At 37.9% G+C, this 22,561-nt stretch overlaps 1 protein-coding gene across 2 annotated transcripts in view; it reads right to left on the bottom strand.

The window, feature by feature from the left end:
* b3glcta (beta 3-glucosyltransferase a) overlaps positions 1-22,561 on the bottom strand; it is a 150,466-nt gene that overhangs the window by 114,735 nt on the left and 13,170 nt on the right. For both annotated transcript variants that reach the window (XM_047820503.1, XM_027157204.2), the window contains exon 2: positions 18,399-18,445. In XM_047820503.1, coding sequence (XP_047676459.1) covers positions 18,399-18,445 — 47 coding nt within the window. The remainder of the gene's footprint in view (positions 1-18,398; positions 18,446-22,561) is intronic.

Genomic DNA, 22,561 nt, shown 5'->3' with positions numbered 1-22,561 from the left:
GGTCAAGAGTGCCAAAAGCTCACTGATGTGGTTGGAAAGCAAAAGCCTGATCTCACATCAGAGCAACGGTACAGAAACTGGAAAAGCATTATCTCCTGGAGATGAACATAGCTCAGTGTGATAAAAATGCGAATCAAACAGCCAAGACAAATCCTCAGTAAAATTTGTCCTATATTCGACTACCGGGGATTGATCTGCATGGTCAGCCAGTGACTGTCAGTCAGCTGTATGGTCTGGTCTTTACCAGCAATCATTTGAAGACTTTGGCAGGAAGGAATTAGAGGCTGGGTCTTTGGTGAACTCAAAATTTGCACTGACCCCTTAGTTCCTCAAAAGCTCTCTATAAACTGTTGTAGAAAAGAGATTATTTACACTGACATTATTTCCTGTCCAGTGTCACCCAAATGAGGATGGGTTTCCTTCTGAGCTTGGTTCTTCTTAAGGTTTCTTCCTCATATCATCTCAGGTCATTTTTCCTTGCCACCGTCACCTCCGGCTTGCTCATTAGGGATAAGGATAGATGTTAGAGATACATAATAACTTAATTTTAAATCTTCCTGTTTCTAAACTTCTGTAAATCTGATTTGAGACAATGTGAATTGTTAAAAGTGCTATACAAATAAATTGAACTGAAATGAATGGAACCTGAAAAGCTTCTCAGCAAGGATAAAACTACTGATCCAAATCCAGAATAAAAAACACAGCTTGTGTAAATGGAGACAAAGATCTCTTTTTTATAGAGCTTTTTGGCCATATTGGCCATTTTTATGATTAGAGGACAAAGACTTAGGCTTGCAAGCTGACATACACCTTCCCAACCATGAAACACTGCAGTGACAGCATCAAGTTGTGGGGTTGCTTTCTTGCAGGAGAGATTAGTGCACTTAACTAAATAGATGGCATCATTAGAAAGGAAAATTATCTGGATATACTGAAGTAACATCTCAGCAAAGCATCAGCCAGGAAGCTAAAGCAAGGATACCAAACACATCTGCAAGGATGTGACAAAATGGCTTGATTACAACAAAGTTAAGGTGCTGGAGTAACCATCGCAAAGCTCCGACCTCTATTCCAAAGGACATTTGTCAGCAGAATTGAAAACATGTGAGCGAGTAAGAAGGTTTATAAAAACAGAATCAGTTATACCAATTCCATCTGAGAGAAAACAGAGAAATGAGACAAAATTTCAGCAAAGTTTTATGGGAAGCTTTTCAACAGCTACCAAAAAAAAGAAGACACAAGTTCAATTCAATTCAATTCAATTTATTTGTATAGCACTTTTACCAATTTCCTCTTGTCTCAAAGCAGCTTTACAGAAGTATGGAAACAGGAGAGAGAGAGCGAGAAAAGGAAATACATGTATAATAATTATGAGAAGAAGAAAAAAAATGAATACAAATAAATACTGGCTAAAAAATATATACAATTAAAGTTTTAAAATTAATTTTAAAAAAGATTAACTTAAACTTTAATATATATATATATATATATATATATATATAGATATATATATATCTTTATATATATATATATATATATATAGATCTATCCCTATCCCTAATGAGCAAGCCAGGGGTGACGGCGGAAAGGAAAAACTCCCTGAGACGATATGAGGAAGAAACCTTGAGAGGAACCAGACTCAGAAGGGAACCTCATCCTCATTTGGGTAACACTCTACAGTAAATAGTGTAAATGTAAACAATGTCCTTCCTACAACAAGTGTATATGAAAACAATAAAAGCTAAAATAAATCACTCTCTATAATTATTCTGCCATTTCACACTCTGAAAATAAGCTAGTGGATCCCAGACTTAAACCATGGCATGGTTAAATGTCAATATGAAAAATGCTTTTAAACGGTATATGTAAACTTCATACCATCGCCGAGAAGACGATCGGTTAAGTGTTAAGGGTTTCTCTCCGTATCGGTGAAGCAATTATTTAGACTTTTTTTTAACAAATATGTTTTAAAATTGTACGTTTTCACATCATTTTACAATCAATCGTGTAAACAACTTAAGATGGTTTTGTTGTCATAGAAACAAAACAACCACACTAGCAGCTCCTAACATCGCTGTTTTCTTTTCCATGCCATCATTAAGTGGGGACTCTGCACTGAATGTGCTTAACAGGCGAAAGACACAAACAAGCACAGTGGCATTGACTCATCTTCTGTAGGCTACAACTAGTATTCATGTCATACTTATGATCTGTAGGAATATGAGTTAAATTTATTCATGGGCAGAGGAGACCACATCATCCCTAATTTGATTCATTGCCAGTCAGTATAACAGGCATTGACTTAAATAGACTCAGGACTGCCGACATTAAAAAAATATTGTATAGCACTTTTAACATTAGGCGATGTCACAAAGCAGCAATCCAGATAGATATTTAGATTCAAATTTGAAAAAATGTAAGAAAAAAAGTAGTTATGTTGGGAATAAAATTGGTCCAAAGCCAGGTCTGATCTAATCCATGTTATACTGTACCATCATGCAATGGACAGACAATGTACTGTTTAATCACTCTTTGGATATCATTAAGGGGGTTTTTATCTATTGGGTTAAAAAACAGAATGACGAGGTTACGGATGTGACATTCAAGAGAGCTGGTATGTATTGAGATGATCTATAACCACATCTCTCTCTCTCTCTCTCTCTCTCTTTCTTCTCTCTCTCTCACACACATTTCAGTAGTCAGTGGAGCAGAGAAAAAACAGCATGAATCAGAAAATGTCATGTCATAAAGATACAGTCAAGAGACCTCATATCCTTATGTGAAGGAACAACTGGGTGTAAGAAAAATCTGTTATTTTCTATCTGCTTTTCATCGTAAATATGAAATAACTAAATTATTATGCAGTTATTACTGGTTTTACTTCACAAGTAGCTGAATATGATCAGGCTTTAAGTCTTGTTATAATTACATAGTCTTTCAATAAATTAGAAAGAAGACCGGTCTGTTGTCCTGTGCATTCTTTGTGCTGTGCCTTGTATTGTCCTTCATGTGTCTCACACGGTTGAGTATTAAGACTTTATGTAGCAGGGGAGTCTAATCTAATCCGCAAAGGGCAGATATGGGTGCATATGGGTTTTCATTCCAGTCATGCAGGGAACAGTTTCGTTCCACTTTATACAAGCTATATAACGAAATGATAATAAAATACCACTTGGACTGTCTTCAGGTAGAGATCAGGTACAACCTTTAAGTTGTCCACTACTCATTAGAGTTATAGGACAGTTATTCATTCTACATTATAGCAGGATACCGCTATATTCTCCAATCTGATTGGTAAGATAATGTTGATTATGTAGTGTTTTAGATTTTGTATTTTATTACTGTTATTGTTATAATAAAGTCCACTCTACTGCGAAGGCTTTCCAGTAGATTTGGGAGTGTAGCTTTTGGGATCTGTCTATTCACACGGAAGTGGAAGAGTGGGGTACGGTCAACTCATCCCGAAGGTGTTTAATGTCTTTGTTGACTGGCATTGTGCACAGGAGCATTGTCAAAAAGCCTGAGAATTTCCAGAGAAGGGAAACAGAAATGCTACAACATACAGAGACAGTCTAGATAATTGTTTTTATATTCATGTGTTTTTTTTTACATTCTTATTTTTTATCTTTATTTTGTCTAGGATAGTAGCCGTAAATAATTTCATTATACTTGAGTATGATGACAATAAAGTTCAATTCTGATTCCGATTGTGCGCTTCCAACTTTATGGGAACTTTCTGGATGTGATTGTCAGGTGTCCACAATCTTTGGCCACATACTGTCCATATAACACCCTTATCCTTATGTTACTTATTTTTTGTTTCTGTAGTAACAACTATGTGACAAGGATTTAAATTGTACGAGTATTATACAATTTAACGTAAACAAAAAAATGTATAAGTCAGAGCTGGGCGATAAAGCGATAACGATATGTATCGTGATAGACACGTGATCGATATCAATAAAAATGTGTTCGATAAAACGTTCGATATTTTTTATCCTTCATCGGAAAAAAACAGAGGTTGCGAACAAGTGTGGTTGCATTAACAATGGCACTCACTCTCTGGTAACCTAGCAATGTAGGGAGTGACACGCTAACAGCCAATCATGTAACAGTATCATATTTGGTTGCGCCGTATCGTTGTCTCGTGCTGGTCTGCTGGATTCCTCTTCAGTAACCGGCGGCTGATAAGCAAAAATGAGCGCCGCAGCGAGCGAGGAAATTGTAAATAAAGGAGGAAAAGTCAGCTCGCCAGTATGGCAGTTTTTTGGACATTATAAATCTGACCGTAGTCAGACCAATGTTGCCTGCAAATTATGCAAGACTAAATTCTCAGGTTTCTCTATGTTTATATTTAGCACTTATTTTATTACACTTTATTTAGCATTTCTTACATTTTCTTTCATTTTGCACCTTCAATGTTAAGAGATAATTGTTAAGTGTTCATTGTGACTTTAGATTTATGTTTACATTTGGATTATTTGAGTTTTTCCATGGTTGTTGCCATTTCTATCTTAATAACTGAGGGGTTTATGATCAGAGGAAGGTTAAGTTTGAAATAAAAATATTTAAATGGAATATATTTTTCTCCTGGTCCTTATTTTAAATGGGTCATAAAAAATATCAATAATTATCGATATCAACCGATATGAGCCATATCGGCCATATCGCCCAGCCCTAGTATAAGTTTACATAAATACATACAGAAAGGTGAAAAAAAACAAAACAAGGTAAAGTCTGAGGCAGAATTGAACGTTTAAAGATGGTACAATGTAAGTGATGCCAGGAAGTACAAAGAAAAGAATTGCAACAACTCAATGTTTGTCATTTCTTTCTATAATTTCCTAACAATATAATGCTTTATTCTTCACATAGTACCTCATCATCATCATCATCATCATCACCATCATCATCATCTCTATCCTTAAATCACTTAAATTCAATCAGTATACTCATGATAACTGGAGTGAGTATGATGATTGGGTGAATATTATGCCTTATTTGCCTCATATTCACAGAATCAGTAAATTTCCTAAATTAATACCCAGTACTGCAAAAGTTCCTGATGCTGATCTGGTAACTTTTAGAAAGTCTTGCCTGTGCATGTGTGATTAGAATATAAGTGGATTGAGCTGATTGTCCTGCTCCAAAGATGCACAAGGATTCACTGGATTTTTTTTTTTTTTCAAACAGCCAGATGAGCAGGTATGGATGCATTGTGCCTCATTCAAATAGAAAACCAATCAGCATGGGATTGTGGGATGCTGGAGGTCAGTTTAGAGGTGATAAAAATCGCTGCCCCACAATCACCCAGCTGATGGAAAAAGAGCCCTGAAAAATTCAATCACTTCCAGACTGATGGGGATCAGGTTGTTGATCAAGATACTAATAATTAATGTGATTTGTTCATGATTAGTTCCTCGTGGAGGCTAAGCTTGTCTAATGTATGGACAGAAACTATAGTCGGCTTTTCGGAAAATGCTCCAAAGAAACTTGGATCATTACCAAGAAGAAAAGACAATCTGCTGGGATAAACCACTTTTGGAACAGAAAAAGAATTGATTTCTGTAATACTGGGGATGTAACTTGATCGACTAGCGCAGAGAGACGTATATCCCACTAGCTCGTCCTCTGAATCTTGGAGAATCAATAGACATATAGATGCAGTTCATTGACGATCAGCATCTGTAAATGTCAATTCGAACGGTAGAAATGGAGATGTAATACCCTCATGCTATCAAAAAGCATTGACAAATAAATTGAAGAAAGGGGGAGAAAAATTGTCAAACAAATTGAAGAGAAGGGGGATTTATAAGGCAGTATCAGTAATTGACAAATAAAGATAGGGCACAGTCGGTAGCCACATGGCTCCAGGGTCCTTGGTTCAAACTATGGCATGTTTTTCCATTTATATTTTCTCTAATTCCTATAGTTATTATTATTCCTCACAGCTCCCTTGCCAGGTCAGTCATTTCAGCTCGTGAGCTGGCCTCACATCAATGGTGTATTCCCACCTGGTTCCTAGTGTTCCTGGGATTCTTAGTGACCCTGACCAGGAGAAAGCAGACCCTGATGATGGACGAACGAGGGAACATAGTCCTACATTATGATTTTTGTTTTGAGTGCTTTTGGGAAGTCTAGATCAATAGTAATAACATCACGTTCTATGACTCAACCTAAAACTCTGGACACCAGCCCTGTGTCCTCCACCCTCACAGTCTTCAGCCTTACGCTCTGCAATGTTGACTGAACTGAACAATCATGTCATGTCTGCAAGGCCTGTGTATAAAAAAAAAGAGCCAACGAGAAGGCACTTGAGTGGTTTCCATGTTTAATATTGACATAAAACATCAGAAACTAGGAGCGAGATGTATGGTGCCATCACTCTTGATACAAGAATCATTCGGTCCTTCATCCTTCTATAATAACCTCTTAATGCTGAGCAGGATTGTGGTAAATCCAGAGCCAGTCTTCTGTGCATCTGTGTGAATTTATGCACAAGTATTCTAATGTACATTGTGATTTGAGTGTCTTCAAATAATTTAATTTGCATAGATTATTGACCCTTTCTTATTGAAAAATGTTCTTCACAGTGTTTAGCAGATGCTCTTACACATAGCATCTGAGTCATGCTACAGTAGTGCTCTAGTTCAGTGGCTAAAAATACTACAGAGAACATTTCTATGCACTTTTATGGAGTTTCGTGGGCATCGACACATGCAAACCAGGCGTGTCAGGAACATGCAGATACAGCAGATCGACATCTGTAAGAAATTCTGAATACAGTGAACTGAAAGTTTTGTAAATCCAGCAGAGAATTTAAATTCAGATTGGCTTACACAAACATTTACACAAAACCTCACTAACAGATTGCTAACTGAGGTCCACTTAGGGTGCTTTCACACCTATAGTTCGGTTCATTTGGTCCGGTCCAAAAGCAAAATATTATACATTGTAGCTTTTTAGCAGTTTTGGTTCCTTTTCACACCACACTGATCGTTCTGTTCCGCACCAGTTGAAACGAACCAAAACGCATGTGATAACATCCACATCACTCATTGGCCACATGTCTTTGAGCGTATTTCCTAAACTGCTTCTCGATTGGTCAGAATAAACGTTCGGGAAATTTCAACGAAACTCCGGAACTAAACAAAAGAGGAAAATACAGTATACAGTACACCATGGAGTGATGACTGCACGCTGCAATTATGTACGTGGTTGTAATCTACTACATCGCTTGTATACAGCATTCTATGCAAAGTCTTAATTTTCAGAATGAAGCGCGGATGTGGCTTGAAAATATCATTTTAATGCACTGCAAACGGCGAAGACGCATCGCAAGACACTTCAGGAGGCGGCGAGCATTACTTTTGCGAAACTGTGACATGCTTATCTTCCGAAAATATTGCCAACGACCCACTATGGCAGCTGGTTTAGTCCAAAATGCGCAATATTTTTTGCAGTTAGGTCTATTCGATCTCGGACCGTGTTCTCACCACAAACGAACCGTACCAGAGTTTGTTTGAAAGCGTACCGAGACCATCTCTTCAAGGAGGTCTCGGTACGCTTGTTTGGTCCGCTTTTGGTGCCCACCAGAGTTCGATTGCTGCATTCTCACCTGCCCAAACGAACCGCACCAAATGAGCAATCGAACTCTGGTACGATTCAACCGAACTAAACAAGGCAGGTGTGAAAGCACCTGAGAGAACCAAGCCGAAAACTAACAGATTTATTCTCACATTTACACAAGAAATCTTTTATTAATGAAAATCCTGTAATTTCACACAAAAAAGTTTATATTCTACTGTTGATCCTGGGTGTGTGTTAATTCACTGCTAAAAAGACTAATTATTATACTGACTACTGAAAGCTTGGCTGAATGACTTCAGTCATTTGCATGGATTATGACACTTTAATGAGCAGATTATGTTTTCAAGCTTGAAAAATACTTCAATATAACATACTTCAATTCCACACAAATGTAATGAATATTTTGTGAAACCTGGTTATTTTAGATTAATATGAAACATTTTAACAATTAAAAGATACACTCAAAGATAAACTCACAAATGAGGACAAATAAGACTAGTCGTTCATTTGAGAAAAAAAATGCCTCTGTATAACAGCAGGAGGTGTTGTGATGACTCAGCGCACGAGTTCGTCATGGCCGTTCGGTTACTACTAACGTTGCGCAACAATTTATTAGAGCCAGCACTAAGTGACCGATCTGGTATGTCTCAATCTGCAATGTGGTGCTCAGCCCTGGAGTGCTGCGTGCCAACATCAGGCTTCTACACCCTCCTGCTTTTCCAGCATTAGCTAGGACATTTTAATGTGCGAGGGATTTCTGCATGACCTTCAAGAAGATACAAAAAGAGAGAGAGCGATAGAGAGAGCAAGAGAGCAAGAGGAGAGAGAGAGAGAGAGAGAGAGAGAGAGAGAGAGAGAGAGAGAGACAACAAAAATAGAAGCTTCCCTGAGTGTTGTGCTTGAACAATTTAAGGGACTTGATTATTATCGAAAATATTATCTGTCTAACAGTCCTCGGATTTGAACTCACAACCTTCTGAATCTTATTCGCTGAACTAGCTTTAGTGGAGTAACGATAGCACAAAGATCAAAAGGATGTAACTGGTCCTTATGGTACTTTAAAAAAAAAACACAGAGTTAATATGATCTTCAAAAGAGCGCTTGGCCACGTTTTCACAGCATTATCAGCAACTCGGGGCACTTTCTAACTAGGTGTCTGCTGATATAACTGGCAATTCAGCTGCTCTTAAATTATTCATTAGACAACATCACAGGGTGTGCTGACTTCCTGTCCTTACCTATATTCAAGCATTAGTTTGAAGAATTGTACTTTTCTCATTACTGCATCGTGTCTACACTTATTTAAATCAATCTGATCTTCCTATGCCTCACCTTGCCATCTTTCCGCCATCCCATAACAAATAAGGAACTGAGCGATCTCTCCAAATTAGCACTAAAGCACGACCCTCAATTCTGCACTTTTCATTTCCCCACAGCCATCCAATACAAGTTCCACCAATTTTCTTTGAAATGCAATAGTCAAAAGGTGCCAAGCACATGCAGAGAGTTCTGGGTTTCCACTGATCAAACACAAAGAGACAATTCCAGGCATCAGCGAGTGACATTTCGCTAGTTTCCCCGCATTACCCTTCAGCCAAGCTGCTGACGTAACACAAGATAACCTGTTTGAAGCGTTTGAAGTCAAAACGAGGATTCAAAAGGCTGATGAGAATCACATTCCAGGGTTTAATTGACATGTGCACTCTATTCCACCCTCTGTTACTCTCATTATTTCTTTCCTGTTTCCTTGTTTTTGTATTGCTATTTATTTTCCCAGCTTCCTCAATGTAAGTCAAGGTCATTTGTGTCACTGAACTTTATTGCATCTCATGTGAAAAGATCCTGTTACACCTACAGCGCTGGCGCTCCAATGACCCGTCGAGTCGTGTTAGATCTCGCTTCCTGGAGCCATTTCAGGAGATATTCTGGGTTCTCGGCTGCCCACACGCTGCAGTGACAATGCGGCGAGTTATTGAGAGGAGGACTGGCAGCAGAGGTCATGCAAGATTGAATAGCTGGAGATGAAATATGCGATGTGGTATATCATTCATGATGTGAGTGTTGAGGGGCGATGGCGAATTCTACTAAAGTGGAACACTTTTGAAAATTGGCCTTCAGCACCATATTAAATCTTTAATCCACCATCTTTTATGATACTACTCTGAAAAACTCAATCTCCAACCAGAGGAATCCTGTCGTTCATCACAAAAAATAACACATGCACAAGACTGTACAAGGAAGAGTTTTGTTTTTACTAAAACCATCAGAGGGGGCACGGTGGCTTAGTGGTTAGCACGTTTGCCTCACACCTCCAGGGTTGGGGGTTCAATTGCCACCTCTGCCTTGTGTGTGTGGAGTTTGCATGTTCTCCCCGTGCCTCGGGGGTTTCCTCCGGGTACTCCGGTTTCCTCCCCCGGTCCAAAGACATGCATGGTAGGTTGATTGGCATCTCTTGAAAATTGTCCGTAGCGTGTGTGTGTGTGTGTGAGTGAATGAGAGTGTGTGTGTGCCCTGCGATGGGTTGGCACTCCGTCCAGAGTGTATCCTGCCTCGATGCCCGATGACGGACGCCTGAGATAGGCACAGGCTCCCCGTGACCCGAGAAGTTCGGATAAACGGTAGAAAATGAATGAATAAAACCATCAGAATGTTACATGTCTAGGATATAAAATGCATTTTTGGCATCTAACAGAAACCGTGACCTTGCGAGAACACTAGCGAGGGACAAAGTGCCAGCAACCGCTCATTTCCTATGTAAATTTGTGTCGGAGCTGACAGAGAGCGACGCCGATAGGTCATAGCAAAAAAGCTTTGTTTAAATTGAGAGCTCTTCAATTTGATGCTAATTATTTTTGACCCTGCTTTTTAGAGAAGGTTGTTGGTGCTCACAGGGAAAAGACTCTCACAAAATATGAAAACGAAACAATGTCCTCTGAAGTTCCTTTTTTTCTTCTCTTGTTTACAGAAATCACTGTAATCATCATTATTACGCACCGATGTACATCTTAAAAGTCTCGATTAAAAGTGAAGCGAAAAGGGAGTTATCCATCCATCCTTTACAAAGTGGGTCACAGAAAGCCTGGAGCTTATCCCAGGGGATACAGGGCACAAGACAGGGGACACTGTGGACGAGATGGCAGTCTATCACATAGCACAATCTCACACACCCATTCACACACTACAGACAATTTAGAAATGCCAATCAGCCTAGGGGAGGAAACCAAAGTACCCAGAGGAAACCCCTTGAGACACAGGGAGAACATGCAAACTCCACACACTCACGGCAGAGGCGGGAATCGAACCCTCAACCCTGGAAAAGGTGAGGTAAATGTGCTAACCCGGGGGTGAGGTGAAGTTAATTTAATGATCATTATATGAAGACATGCTTTGTGTATGATTTTTGTGTTACGTCATTCTTTGTAATTCATTCTGTATTTTTTTAAAAAAATAAATTCAATAAAAATGAAGAATCAAACTAAACCTGAAAATTCATCAGGTCCGACCTACATGGTTGTACTTCTTTGCAGAAAAACCCAAGTAACAAAAATAAATAAAACGGCTGCTGCTGATAATGCTTGCTCCCTTGAGGTAATTCTACTCTTTTCTTCGATTAGCCTTGACAGTCAGTAAGTCGATGGACATTAACGACGATTTCAGATGAACACCTCAGTAAACAGTCTCTCTAAGCCGTTTCGAAGAAGCGAGCCAGGTCGTCTAAACGACAACATCGCATTGAGAGAAAAAACTTTTCCAGGCAGCCGTTGCACAGCTTAATTGGCTCCTTGATTGTGATGAACGGCGATGTCATTCCCAAGCACCGCATCACCCCTCCTGACCTGCATGGAATCAGACGGTGTGTGTCTGAAGTGTATTGATTTTACGGCATCATGTCTTCACGTATACTCCGTGGTGGTGTGTAGCCTGACATGCCCAGTAAAGGGTGTGAGCTTTTTGTCATTTCAAATACAAAGAGGTGAACATATCTACCGATTTCAATCTCACACCATCTTCCACTTGTATTCAATTTTAAGCTCTTGCCTGTCTCAGGATTCCAGTGCATTATGTAGGTGCTCTGAAGGCAAGACAGTCATCTCTGATATATGTAATCTTTTTTTTCTGACTGCTTTGTGACTAGACTTCCTTATCACTAACACTTGCTCCAACACTTGCCAGTGAGTGCATGTGTGAACATCTCACAAAAAAAAACAAAAAAAAAAACACAGATTATAAACAAGAAAAGACAAAAATACTATAGACATAAACAAGCATCACTGTGCTGTCCAGGAAGGCAGTATTTTAGGACAGTCTTAGTGCTCATGTGACAAAGACTCTACTGTGAAAACAATTGCTGTGTAAGAGTGCTTTCAGATATTTATTTGTCAGTGTGTTTGAACGCAACTCACAGATGTGGTAGCTTAGTGGTCAAGGTGTTGGACCACAGATTGGAAGGTCATGAGTTTGAATCCCAGGTCAACCAAGCAGCCACTGCTGGGCCCTTGAAAAAGGCCCATAATGCTCAATTGCATAAATAATTTTTTTTTGATAAAATGCAATATACTCTGGATAAGGGTCTCCATAAATGGAAAAAGAAACCCTCAACAACCTTGTAATTCAACGTGGTATATATATATAAACATAAACAAGTCATGAAAAAATTTGAGCACGCCACAAAAACCTGTATTTTTTAAAATAGTTAAACATATGGACATTTTCTCTCAATCTTAACAATATTGGAAGATTCAAGTAATATAACTAAACAAATAAAACCATTTTTTTTGTTAATTATCTGTAAAATGTAATTAAAAAATCTAATTTCTTGTGAGGAAAAAGGAAAGAACAGTACTCCAATCTTATCTGTACTAAATGGATAAAAGGTGTATCACATCAGGTGCAGATCCTTAGAACACTGTTACAGAGCAATTTAAAGAAGGCTTGTCTTATTTAAACCTCAGGTATTAAGTTTGGTCTGCTCTTCATTGTTGAAGTGACAGGTTTCACCATGGTGAGACCCAAAGAGCTCTCTGAAGCCTTCAGAAAAAAGATTGTTGATGCTTATGAGCCTGGTAAGGGATATAAAAAGATCTCAAAAGAATTTGTAATCAGCCATTCTGAAAATCATTTTACAAGTGGAGAACATTTAAAACAACTGGCAACGTGGTCAGGTCAAAACGTCTAAGCAAATTCCCCCAAGAGACCACAAGATGCGTAAAGTCATCCCCAAAAACCCTAAAATATCACGGGACCCAAAGCAAGATATTGCTACAGTTGATGTTAAAGTGCATGAATCTACAATCAGATTGAATAACTTTAATTATCATGGGAGATGTGAAGGAGGAAACCTTTGCTGAAACATGAGGACAAGACTGAAATTTGCCAGAGAACACAGAAACAAAGGCCAAGACTTCTGGAATAATGTGCTTTGTACAGATGAGTCTAAAATTGAATTATTTGGACACCATAACAGAGGGCATGTTTGGGGTAAACCAAATACAGCATTTCAGCAAATAAGCAAATTTCAGCAAATAAACCTCATGGAGGTAGAAGTGTTATGGTTTATGGATGCTTTGCTGCAGAAGGACCTGGCCAGCTCATCGTCACAGAATCCACTATCAATTTTACATTTTATCAGATGGTTCTTGAGGAATATGTAACACCATCCGTCAAAAAAATTAAGCTGAAGTGTACCTGGACCTTGCAACATGACAAATACATACCAGAAAATCCATTAAGGACTATCTAAACAGTAAAAAAATGGAGAATTCTTGAATGGCCAAGTCAAAGCCCAGATCTAAATCTAATTGAGATTCTGTGTGGTGATTAAAAACACACTGTACATGAAAGAAACCACTCAAACATCACAAAGCTGAGAGAATTCTGCATTGAAGAGTGGAGGAAACTTTCTTCCAGTCGATGTCAGAAACCTGCTAGATGGCTACAAGAAACATCTCATTGAGTATATTTCAGTCAAAAGGAGGAAACGCTAGCTATCTGAGCACAGGGTGTCCTTACTTTTTTCTCAGCTGAAAAACTCATTTTTGTTGATTTCTTTTGTTTAATACATTTATTATTTCTAAATTTGTTTAACAAAGTGATTGTTTACATTCGATTACATGACTTTCATCTACGGCTAAAAATTAAAACAAGATCAAAAATTGACTTGCTGATACTTCTTAATAAAGAACTAATTATTTAAAAAGGGTGTCCTGATTTTTTCCATATATATATACACATATATATTTCATTATATTTATTTCTCTTGTAATCTGAAGCAGTCTCTGGCAAAAGATAAAGAGACAGACAGACATATATGCAGATCTTGTTGCTTTACCGTAGGACTGAAAAAAAAAAGAATGCAATTTTAGTCCTAATTTCAATCCTCTGTATGTCCTGTACATATAGCAGAACTGACAATAAAGCTGACTGTGACTTTAACTCTGACTTTGACTGGACCTCTGGTGCATTTTCAGCCACTGTGTGGTTCTTTAGACAATTCATCACAGACCAAAATAAGCAAGTGTTAGAGCGAGGTGGTCTCAGTTCAGTTTCAGGTGAACTCTCAAAGTGAACCAATCGCTTTTATAGCCAAACACTGTGGGTTTACAAGTACAATGAATTTGCCCTGGTGTAATAATGATAGTTAAATGATAGTTAAATTCAAGACGTAAAACTAATTTAAACATTATAAATAGGTATAGATAGGTATAGGTAAGATTAGAAAAATAGAGAGACCAAAAAGTTGTAAAATAAAAAGCATGATATAAATAAACTTTAAACGTATGTATGAACATAAAAATATCTATAATAAATACATTAATTTGCTGCAAATTTTTCGGGTTGTACCAACAGCAAAATGAGCCAAACAACAGAGCTGTAGAACTGTAGAGTTTTAACTACTATTTAATGAATTATTATTTATTCCACATACATGAGCTCACAGGCGACTATGATTGGTTAGTTTTATAGTGATTGGATAGATATGGACAGTTTTATTCTACAGATGATTGTCGCACTGTCTGGAGTACACTATTTTTGACCAATAAATAAAATAGCGTCATGAGGACGTTTCCAGCTCTATATGCTCATAAGTTTGCTTGTTTTTACTGTTTGGTTGCTTTAATTAGGTGCATTGTAAGGGCAAGCCACTTGTGTGAAAACACAGAAATTCCTTATTTCAAACAAGTGTAACTGACCCACACATGTACCAAGTTCTGAGAAACCAGTCCGAAAAACGGCTTCCCAGGTTTTATTTATGTAGTTTTTAATAGCATAACAGAATCATAGCTCTAAATGATGCTTCATAATAATCTGGTGATTCACTAATAACTCACTAACGATTAACTAACAATTCACTAACGATTCACAAATGAGTCACTAAAGATTTTCTGATGATTCATAAGAACAGAAAGAGTAGAGTAGAGTAGAGTACAGTAGAATAGAATAGAATAGAATAGAATAGAATAGAACGGGGGCATAGAAGTCTTTATTATCGCCACATATACATTACAACACAGTGGAATTCTTTTCTTCACATACCCCAACTAAGGAGGTTTGGGTCAGAGTGCAGGGGCAGCTATGATACAGTGAGCTTAATCCTGACCTTTTGTTTAATCTTTACCTTCTTGTATTGCTTTGGGAAAATCTGCATTGTAAAAAGCAATACACAAATAAAATTAATATCAATTGAGTTGATGCACGACTAGACCGTACCATACTGAGATTTTTTCCATACTGTATTAATTGCTTAATATAATTGCTTACTACTGACATGTTATTTCATTAAATCGTATGTTTTCATCCCTTTTTCTCTTTGAGACACATACTTCGGTGGCATATTCTTCATTTTGAGCATATTAAAGATTTAAGCCTAATTAATGTCACATCAAGTGAATGCCACCTTCCACACATGGATGTGGAGAAAGACAGGAAGGTGATGTGTAGATGCTGATTGCTCTGATGATTCGATATAATACGAATTTTTTTTAAAAAAATAGCCTCTCTTAAAAGAGGGAGAGACAAAAAGAAGGAAGAGAGTGAAGGAAAAGAAAGAAAAAGAAAAAACAGGGATACATCAAGAAAGAAAAATAAAACACAATTTGACAAGAACAAATACAAATACAAAAAAAAAGAAAGACAAACATATTTACAAAAAGAACAGAATAAAAAACAATATCTATATACAGTACATGTACATGCATGACATATCAATATAGAGGAAATCATCCAGGAACTTTGTACAATGCTTCCATTATTAAACAGGTCTATGAGCCCTTAACAGCTTAACACCTCGCACTGGCTAAAAGGAAATCTGTCAAATAAATACATGTAAATGCTCCACTCTGTTCCTTCCTGTTACCTGACTGTCCTTCATGGGGTGACGACCATTTTTGTCCAGCGCATTAGAACTGTTCGGCTGCAATCAGGTTCAATTTAGCCACCATGTGACTAGCCAGCCATGAAGAATAAAGCCTTCTGTGTGACAAATTCATTTTCTGCTAAAACTTTGCATGATCCGACAAGATGAAACGGTGCTCACAAAAGCCTAACGTCGATTTAGTTGGGCTAAAACACTGCATTGATGTTAGAATTGTTAGCAGTGACCAGGTCACGAAGCCGCTGAAACGAAAGAAAGCGAATCTATTAAAAAAAAGGTCCCTGACGTGAATGCGACTCCTCTTTTTCTTTATCCGGGACTGCTTCTCCCGTTCTCTTTTCTCACATCGCTGCTCTGCACTGTATTAAACTGATAAAAGGTAGATCAAAATGATATAAACAGTAAAACCTACGGCAGTGCAGGAAACCGCTGACTTAAGCGAGAAGGATAAAGTTTATCGCAGCGAGGACGATGCTCTCAGCATTTCAAATCCCAGCACCAGTTTAATATCACTTATAAACACAGCAACTCAGGAACCCTATAGAAAAATCCCAGACAGGATTGAACTGTTTGGTTAAATACTGTTATATTCACACAAGTAGAGTCTAATTCTTTATTTTATGAATACCAATTAAGCCATAATTAACATGAATAAAGCATATATAAGCTATATATAAAGCAAGTAAAATAAAGCAGACTTAATTCGGCTTCAGTTGTATACACACTTATTGGTGCCCATCACACACATGAAATGGGGTCCAAAAATCTAAAACTAAATTAGAATTTTAAAATTCTGAAATTTGTTTAAATGTTTGTAAGATGCTACTTTTTATTCGAGTTTTTGCTGAATAAATATAAAAATAAAATTATAAAAATAATGAAAAATTACATGTTAAAATTATATTAGGAAGAAAAAAATTATAGGATGAAAAATAGAAGCATTTTCACAGACATTTCAACCCCGTCGTATGTGCATAAGTGCAAACAAACCTTTTTTCTTAATAAATTTACATTAAATAAGCGCATAAATAATCATAAACTTTTAATCGTCCCACATACCCGTTTTAAATCTATGGGTGATGGGGCATTTTCTTCAGTAGCTCCAAGACTCTGGAATTCCTCGCCTGTTCAGATTAGGCAAGCAGAATCCCTTAATGTCTTTAAATTCTCCCTTAAAGCTTATTTCTTTAGGGTAGCTTTTATTTGAGTTTGATTTTGTTACTTGTTTTGATAGCATGTTTTTATTTTTGTGTGTTTTTATATCTTACTTATTTTTAACTTATTATTTGTATAACTGCATGTTTCCTTTTTTTCTTCTGTGAAGCGCTTTGAGATCTACGTTTAAAGGCCCTATAGAAAATAAAGTTATTATTATTATTATTATTATTATTATTATTATTATTATTATTATTATTATTACATATTATTTAATATAGTATTACATGTTTATTTTTGTATGTACAGTATATAATAATTTAATGGTGTGTATTATGTATGTATGCATTTAAAAACAACAAATCTTTCTTTCATTACATCCAAGAAGCACTTTTTTCTTCTATAATTTCTCAAACCCTAAATGAAATGAAGCACTGACAGTTTAAAGCAAAGATCGAGGAACATAAAACATAAAATATAGATGAAATTTAAAAGGATTTATCAGAGAAGCCATGCTTTTAGGGTGTATGGGAAATGGTTGTGTTCCAGTGCAGGTATACTTACATAGATATTATGGACACTTGACCTACTACCGATCAAGCGTACTTTGTTCAGCTGTGCACGTTAAAGGTCAAAACAATCAGCTGCTATTGAAATAAGTCTATATATGGGATTTTCATGAAGACACTCCGAGAGAGAGAGAGAGAGAGAGAGAGAGAGAGAGACAGAGAGAGAGACAGAGAGAGAGAGACAGAGAGACAGAGAGAGATCACTAAACCCATGTGAATCGATCAGCGTTACAACAAACGTCCCTTGAGCAACCTTACAACCTTATTGGACATATGTACGGATATCGAGTCCTATAGAAGAAAGAATGCTCACTCTAACTGTTACATATAAACAAAGATTTGCAAAGAGTTTGAACATTTCTTGAGAAATAATTTCTTTCATTCGCACCTCAGGCTTAATCAGTATTGTTGTGTGTGAAACTATGATTAACTATGAAGAAGTCTATAAACTGGAGCTTTGAACACTTTTCCTCCCAAAGATATTCTCGTAGCAAGTATTTAAATGATGACTGTGGAGAACACTGTCTAAAACATCGCTCCATAATCTCCCTTGGGTGTGATAATGGACTGAGATCTGGTGAGTACAAAGGCAGCTTTTGCTTTAATTTCTACCGTGTTTGGATAGGAAATAACTAGAAGAATAAAAATAAAACTAAGCATCACGAGTTGTTTAGGTCCAAATGGCTGGAAGGCAGTAAACAAGGCAGACTTACCTCTGAGACTTTCCCTTTATCATCTTTGCTTGCAGCAATAAAGGCCACTGTAGGGAAGAGAGAGAAAGAGCGAGAGAGTGAGAAAGAGAGGGTGATAGAGAGTGAGAGAAAGAGAGAAAAAGAGTAAGAGAGAGAGTAAAAGAGGGTTACAGTGAGAGAGAGAGAGAGAGAGAGAGAGAGAGAGAGAGAAAGAGAAAAAGAGTAAGAGAGAGAGTAAAAGAGGGTTACAGTGTGAGAGAGAGAGAGAGAGAGAGAGAGAGAGAGAGAGAGAGAGAGAGAGAGAGAGAGCAAATGAGAGAAAGAGCAAGAGCAAATGAGAGAGAGAGAGAGAGAGAGAGAGAGAGAGAGAGAGAGAGAAAGAGAGAGCAAATGAGAGAAAGAGCAAGGGCGAATAAGAGAGAGAGAGAGAGAGAGAGAGAGAGAGAGAGAGAGAGAGAGAGAGAGAGAGAGAGAGAGCAAATGAGAGAGAGAACGAGAGAGAGAGATAAAGAGTAAAATGGTTCAAGCGAGAGAGAGAGAGAGAGAGAGAGAGAGAGAGAGAGAGAGGGAGATACAATGTCAGAGTAGTCTCTTTAAGACAAACAAAGTACATATTTTGTCAGCAATCTATTTAGGAAACACTAGAAATATCCTCTAACTTTGACTCTGGGTTTCTTTACATCGGTCTTAACTAAAGAATACTAGTCTGTTTAGAACTAAATGTGAGCAGCGAAACCATCACTCTAATAGTCAGCCGGTGATTTAGTCAGTGCAGGAAAGCTATCGACCAAACTCTTCTAACTGTTCTTTGATTTATGTCCACTGCTTGGGACTTATTTGGCCACACTCGCTTGCGAGTTCATAATTAGACACGGGACCGTCTTCTTCCAATTACGCTACTATCGATTTAGTAAGGACTGAGCATGGGGGATCAATATGCAGCACCAAAACAGCACTTTTATCAGCGAAATATCAATCGTGTGAAATTCTGAGGATATGTAGGCCTCAAGAAACACTCACAGAATTTCATCTCATAGAACAGAAGCAAAAACTGACTCTAGTGCAATCAAGAAAATTTAAAAAAAAAAAAAACCTTACAGTGTATGGATCCTGGTCTGGGTCAAGTGTCAGTCATTTGATATTCATCAAACAATTTCAAACTACCTTCAGTATCCAAGCATTTCATTTGGGACGAGGCTTCCTAAGTAGGCGACGGTCTCAAAATGCACCTTAAAGACCTTATCTTAGAGGTTTTTTTACACCTGGTCACTTCATGCGTTTTCTGTGATCCGATCGTAAAAAGACCAGGTCTAAATGCCCTCCGAAACGGTTTCGAGACGGATATAAACCCGATCGCTCAAACCACTTCAGGAGGAGGTCTGGGACGCATTACAGATCAAACTGGACAGGTGCAAATGCATGTGGTTGTTCAAGCCACATACGTCAGCGCTATACTCCTCCCAATGGGGAGTACGTCACTCACAGGTGACTTGCGAATCGTGCATCGTGCCAGAAACAAATATGTTTTCCCACCAGCGCTGGCTCCGATCTTTCACCCAGGTGTCTCGTTGGGTCTTAAAATGCACTGCTGCCGCCAGCAAAAATGCAGCAAACAGTAAATGCTGTATTATGTAGCAACCGCATACACCAAAGCGTGTTCCATTTCAATTACCCCGGAAATGAGGTCAAATATATTTGCATTTTGGCCGGGAGTAGAAAGATCGGATTGATATCCGATTCGCCAAGACGCATTTACTGTATGTGGCCTAATGTAAATGGAACAGTTTTAACAAATCAGATAGCTGTCGGATCAGAGAAAACACATGAAGTGACCAGGTGTAAAAAGGCCCTTAGACAAGTTAGTAAGTACCATACAGTACGTGTCCTTTTTGGGGCAAACAGTCCGATTCTTCTTCTTATGGGACAAAATAAACACAACGCAGGCAGTCAGGTATCTTTAGCTTAAACGTAACTGAAGAAATTCTAGCATTAGTGTGTAACGTTTTATTTCTTTCATTACCTTCATGAAGTACATTTTTCTATCATTTCCCAAATCCAAAACAAAAAGTATTAAAGCTGATTACATTTAAAGCAAAAATCAGTAAAATATAGACGACATCATACGATTTCAGGGTGTCAGAGAAATTATTGCGCTCCAGCGAGAGCAATACTCTACATAGATATTTTTTGACACTTGACCTACTACTGATTGAGCGTAATTTGTGCAGCCGCGCACGTTAAAGGTCAAAACAGTCAGCTGGCATTGAAATAACGTGTCCGTAGCAATATTCCGTATAGAATATTCGCATCTTCTTCCGGTCCCTGCCCACTGCTGGAGATAGCCAGTGACTCGTGGCATTGCTGATGATGGGGCCACCTGAGACCCCACTGTTGTGTCGGCCAGCTTTATAGTCGGGTTTTCATCAGTGATCATTTAATGACTCAGAATTAGTACACAGAAAATACACTGACCCATTAGTGCCTAAGCAGCTCTCGCTTACACATTTCAACTCAACTACAAACTAGAAAGTACTTTATATAAATTGACATTATTGCCTGTCCAGTGTCACCCAGATAACGATGAGGTATCCTTCTGAGTCTGGTTCCTCTCAAGGTTTCCTCCTCATATCATCTCAGGGAGTTTTTCCTCACCACTGCAGCCTCAGGCTTCTCCATTAAGGATGAATATTAGAGTTAAATAGTAACTTCATTTCAAACTGTTTCTATACTTATCTAAAACTGCTTTGTGAATGAATTGTAAAAAGTGCTACAGATAAATTGAATTGAATTGGAATCTTATTCGCCACAGCGAATCACCACAGTTTCCACCTAACTCTATCCTCAGCATCCTCTACTCTCACACCAATTACCTTCATGTCCTTATTTAACACATCCATATATCTCTTCTTTGGTCTTCCTCTTGACCTCGTTCCAGGCAGCTTCATCTCCAACATCCTTCTACCAATATAACCATCTCCCTCCTCAGTACATGTCCAAACCATCTCAATCTATCCTCTCTGTCCTTGTCCCCAAAGCCAACCTGATCTGTCCCTCTGATGCGCTCGTTCCTAATCCTGTCCATCTTCATCACTCCTAAAGAGAACCTCAACATCCTCGGCTCTGCTACCTCAATCTCTGCCTCGTGTATTTTCCTCACCCATACAGCAGAGCTGCTCTCACTACTGTCTTCTACACCTTTCCTTCAATTTGTGATAAATAACAAAACATTTTAAAAATATTATGATGCACTTATATTACTATTATATTATAATAATATTATTATGATACCATAACTGTTTTTTAAACCGGATCCCCACTACACAACACTATAAATCCTACAGTACTTAAGAGTCTACAAATGCTAGACTTGATATTACTCCTCCTGAAGAAGCCCGAGAACAGCATTTCCCAATGAGAATTCAAGCAATATTATAAAACGCCTGACATCTAAAATAGTGCACTATATATTAAAAAGAGTGCAAGCTCAGACACAACCTGGAAAAGCAGTGAAAATGTATAGAATTTAAATAAACAAAACGGATGTCCTGGCAGTGTAAGCGTCATTAAGGACGGGACATGCTGCACCTCATTAATATTATGCACGGGATTAGTAGCACACTTAACATCACACCATTTGCCAAGCTGTTAGGTATTAACAAAATCTTAAAGCATTTCCTTCTTAAACATAAAAAGTTCTTTCTCCTAGCTTTCCTGCGATTTTACGATGGAGCTGGATGTTCTGAAATGATCTTGTCCATTAATTATAGCTGTGAATTATTTATGCTGACCAGGTCTTATTCATTTACGCTGTGGATTAGTGTTACTATATAAAGTATACAGGAGTCCCAGATAGTGCGCCTTGGGTGTTACTTGCCGAAATAGCTGTATAGCCCATACCATGTATAATTTAGAAAATCTAACATGAGTACGTAAATAAAGTCGGATTTCTAAATCAGCCTGGATGTAATGAAAAGTTTGGCCTTCACGTCGCAATGAAAAATGAAACGCTCTTGCGCTGAACTTGTAACATAATCGAGTTAGAAATGGTGTTCCTTAAAAACATGATAGATAGAAAGGTCAAAATTAAATCACCTGACCTTAAAACTAGGGGGGGGGGACAAATTGCAGGAAGAAAAAAAAAAAGAGCCATTAAAATCCAGGGCTTCGTCGAAAAAAGGAAGCGA

The sequence above is a fragment of the Tachysurus fulvidraco genome, chromosome 11 (assembly GCF_022655615.1).
Source record: "Tachysurus fulvidraco isolate hzauxx_2018 chromosome 11, HZAU_PFXX_2.0, whole genome shotgun sequence".
Taxonomy (NCBI): Eukaryota; Metazoa; Chordata; class Actinopteri; order Siluriformes; family Bagridae; genus Tachysurus; species Tachysurus fulvidraco.
Note: the sequence above shows the minus strand (reverse complement) of the source record. Positions and strands in the feature narration are given on the sequence as shown.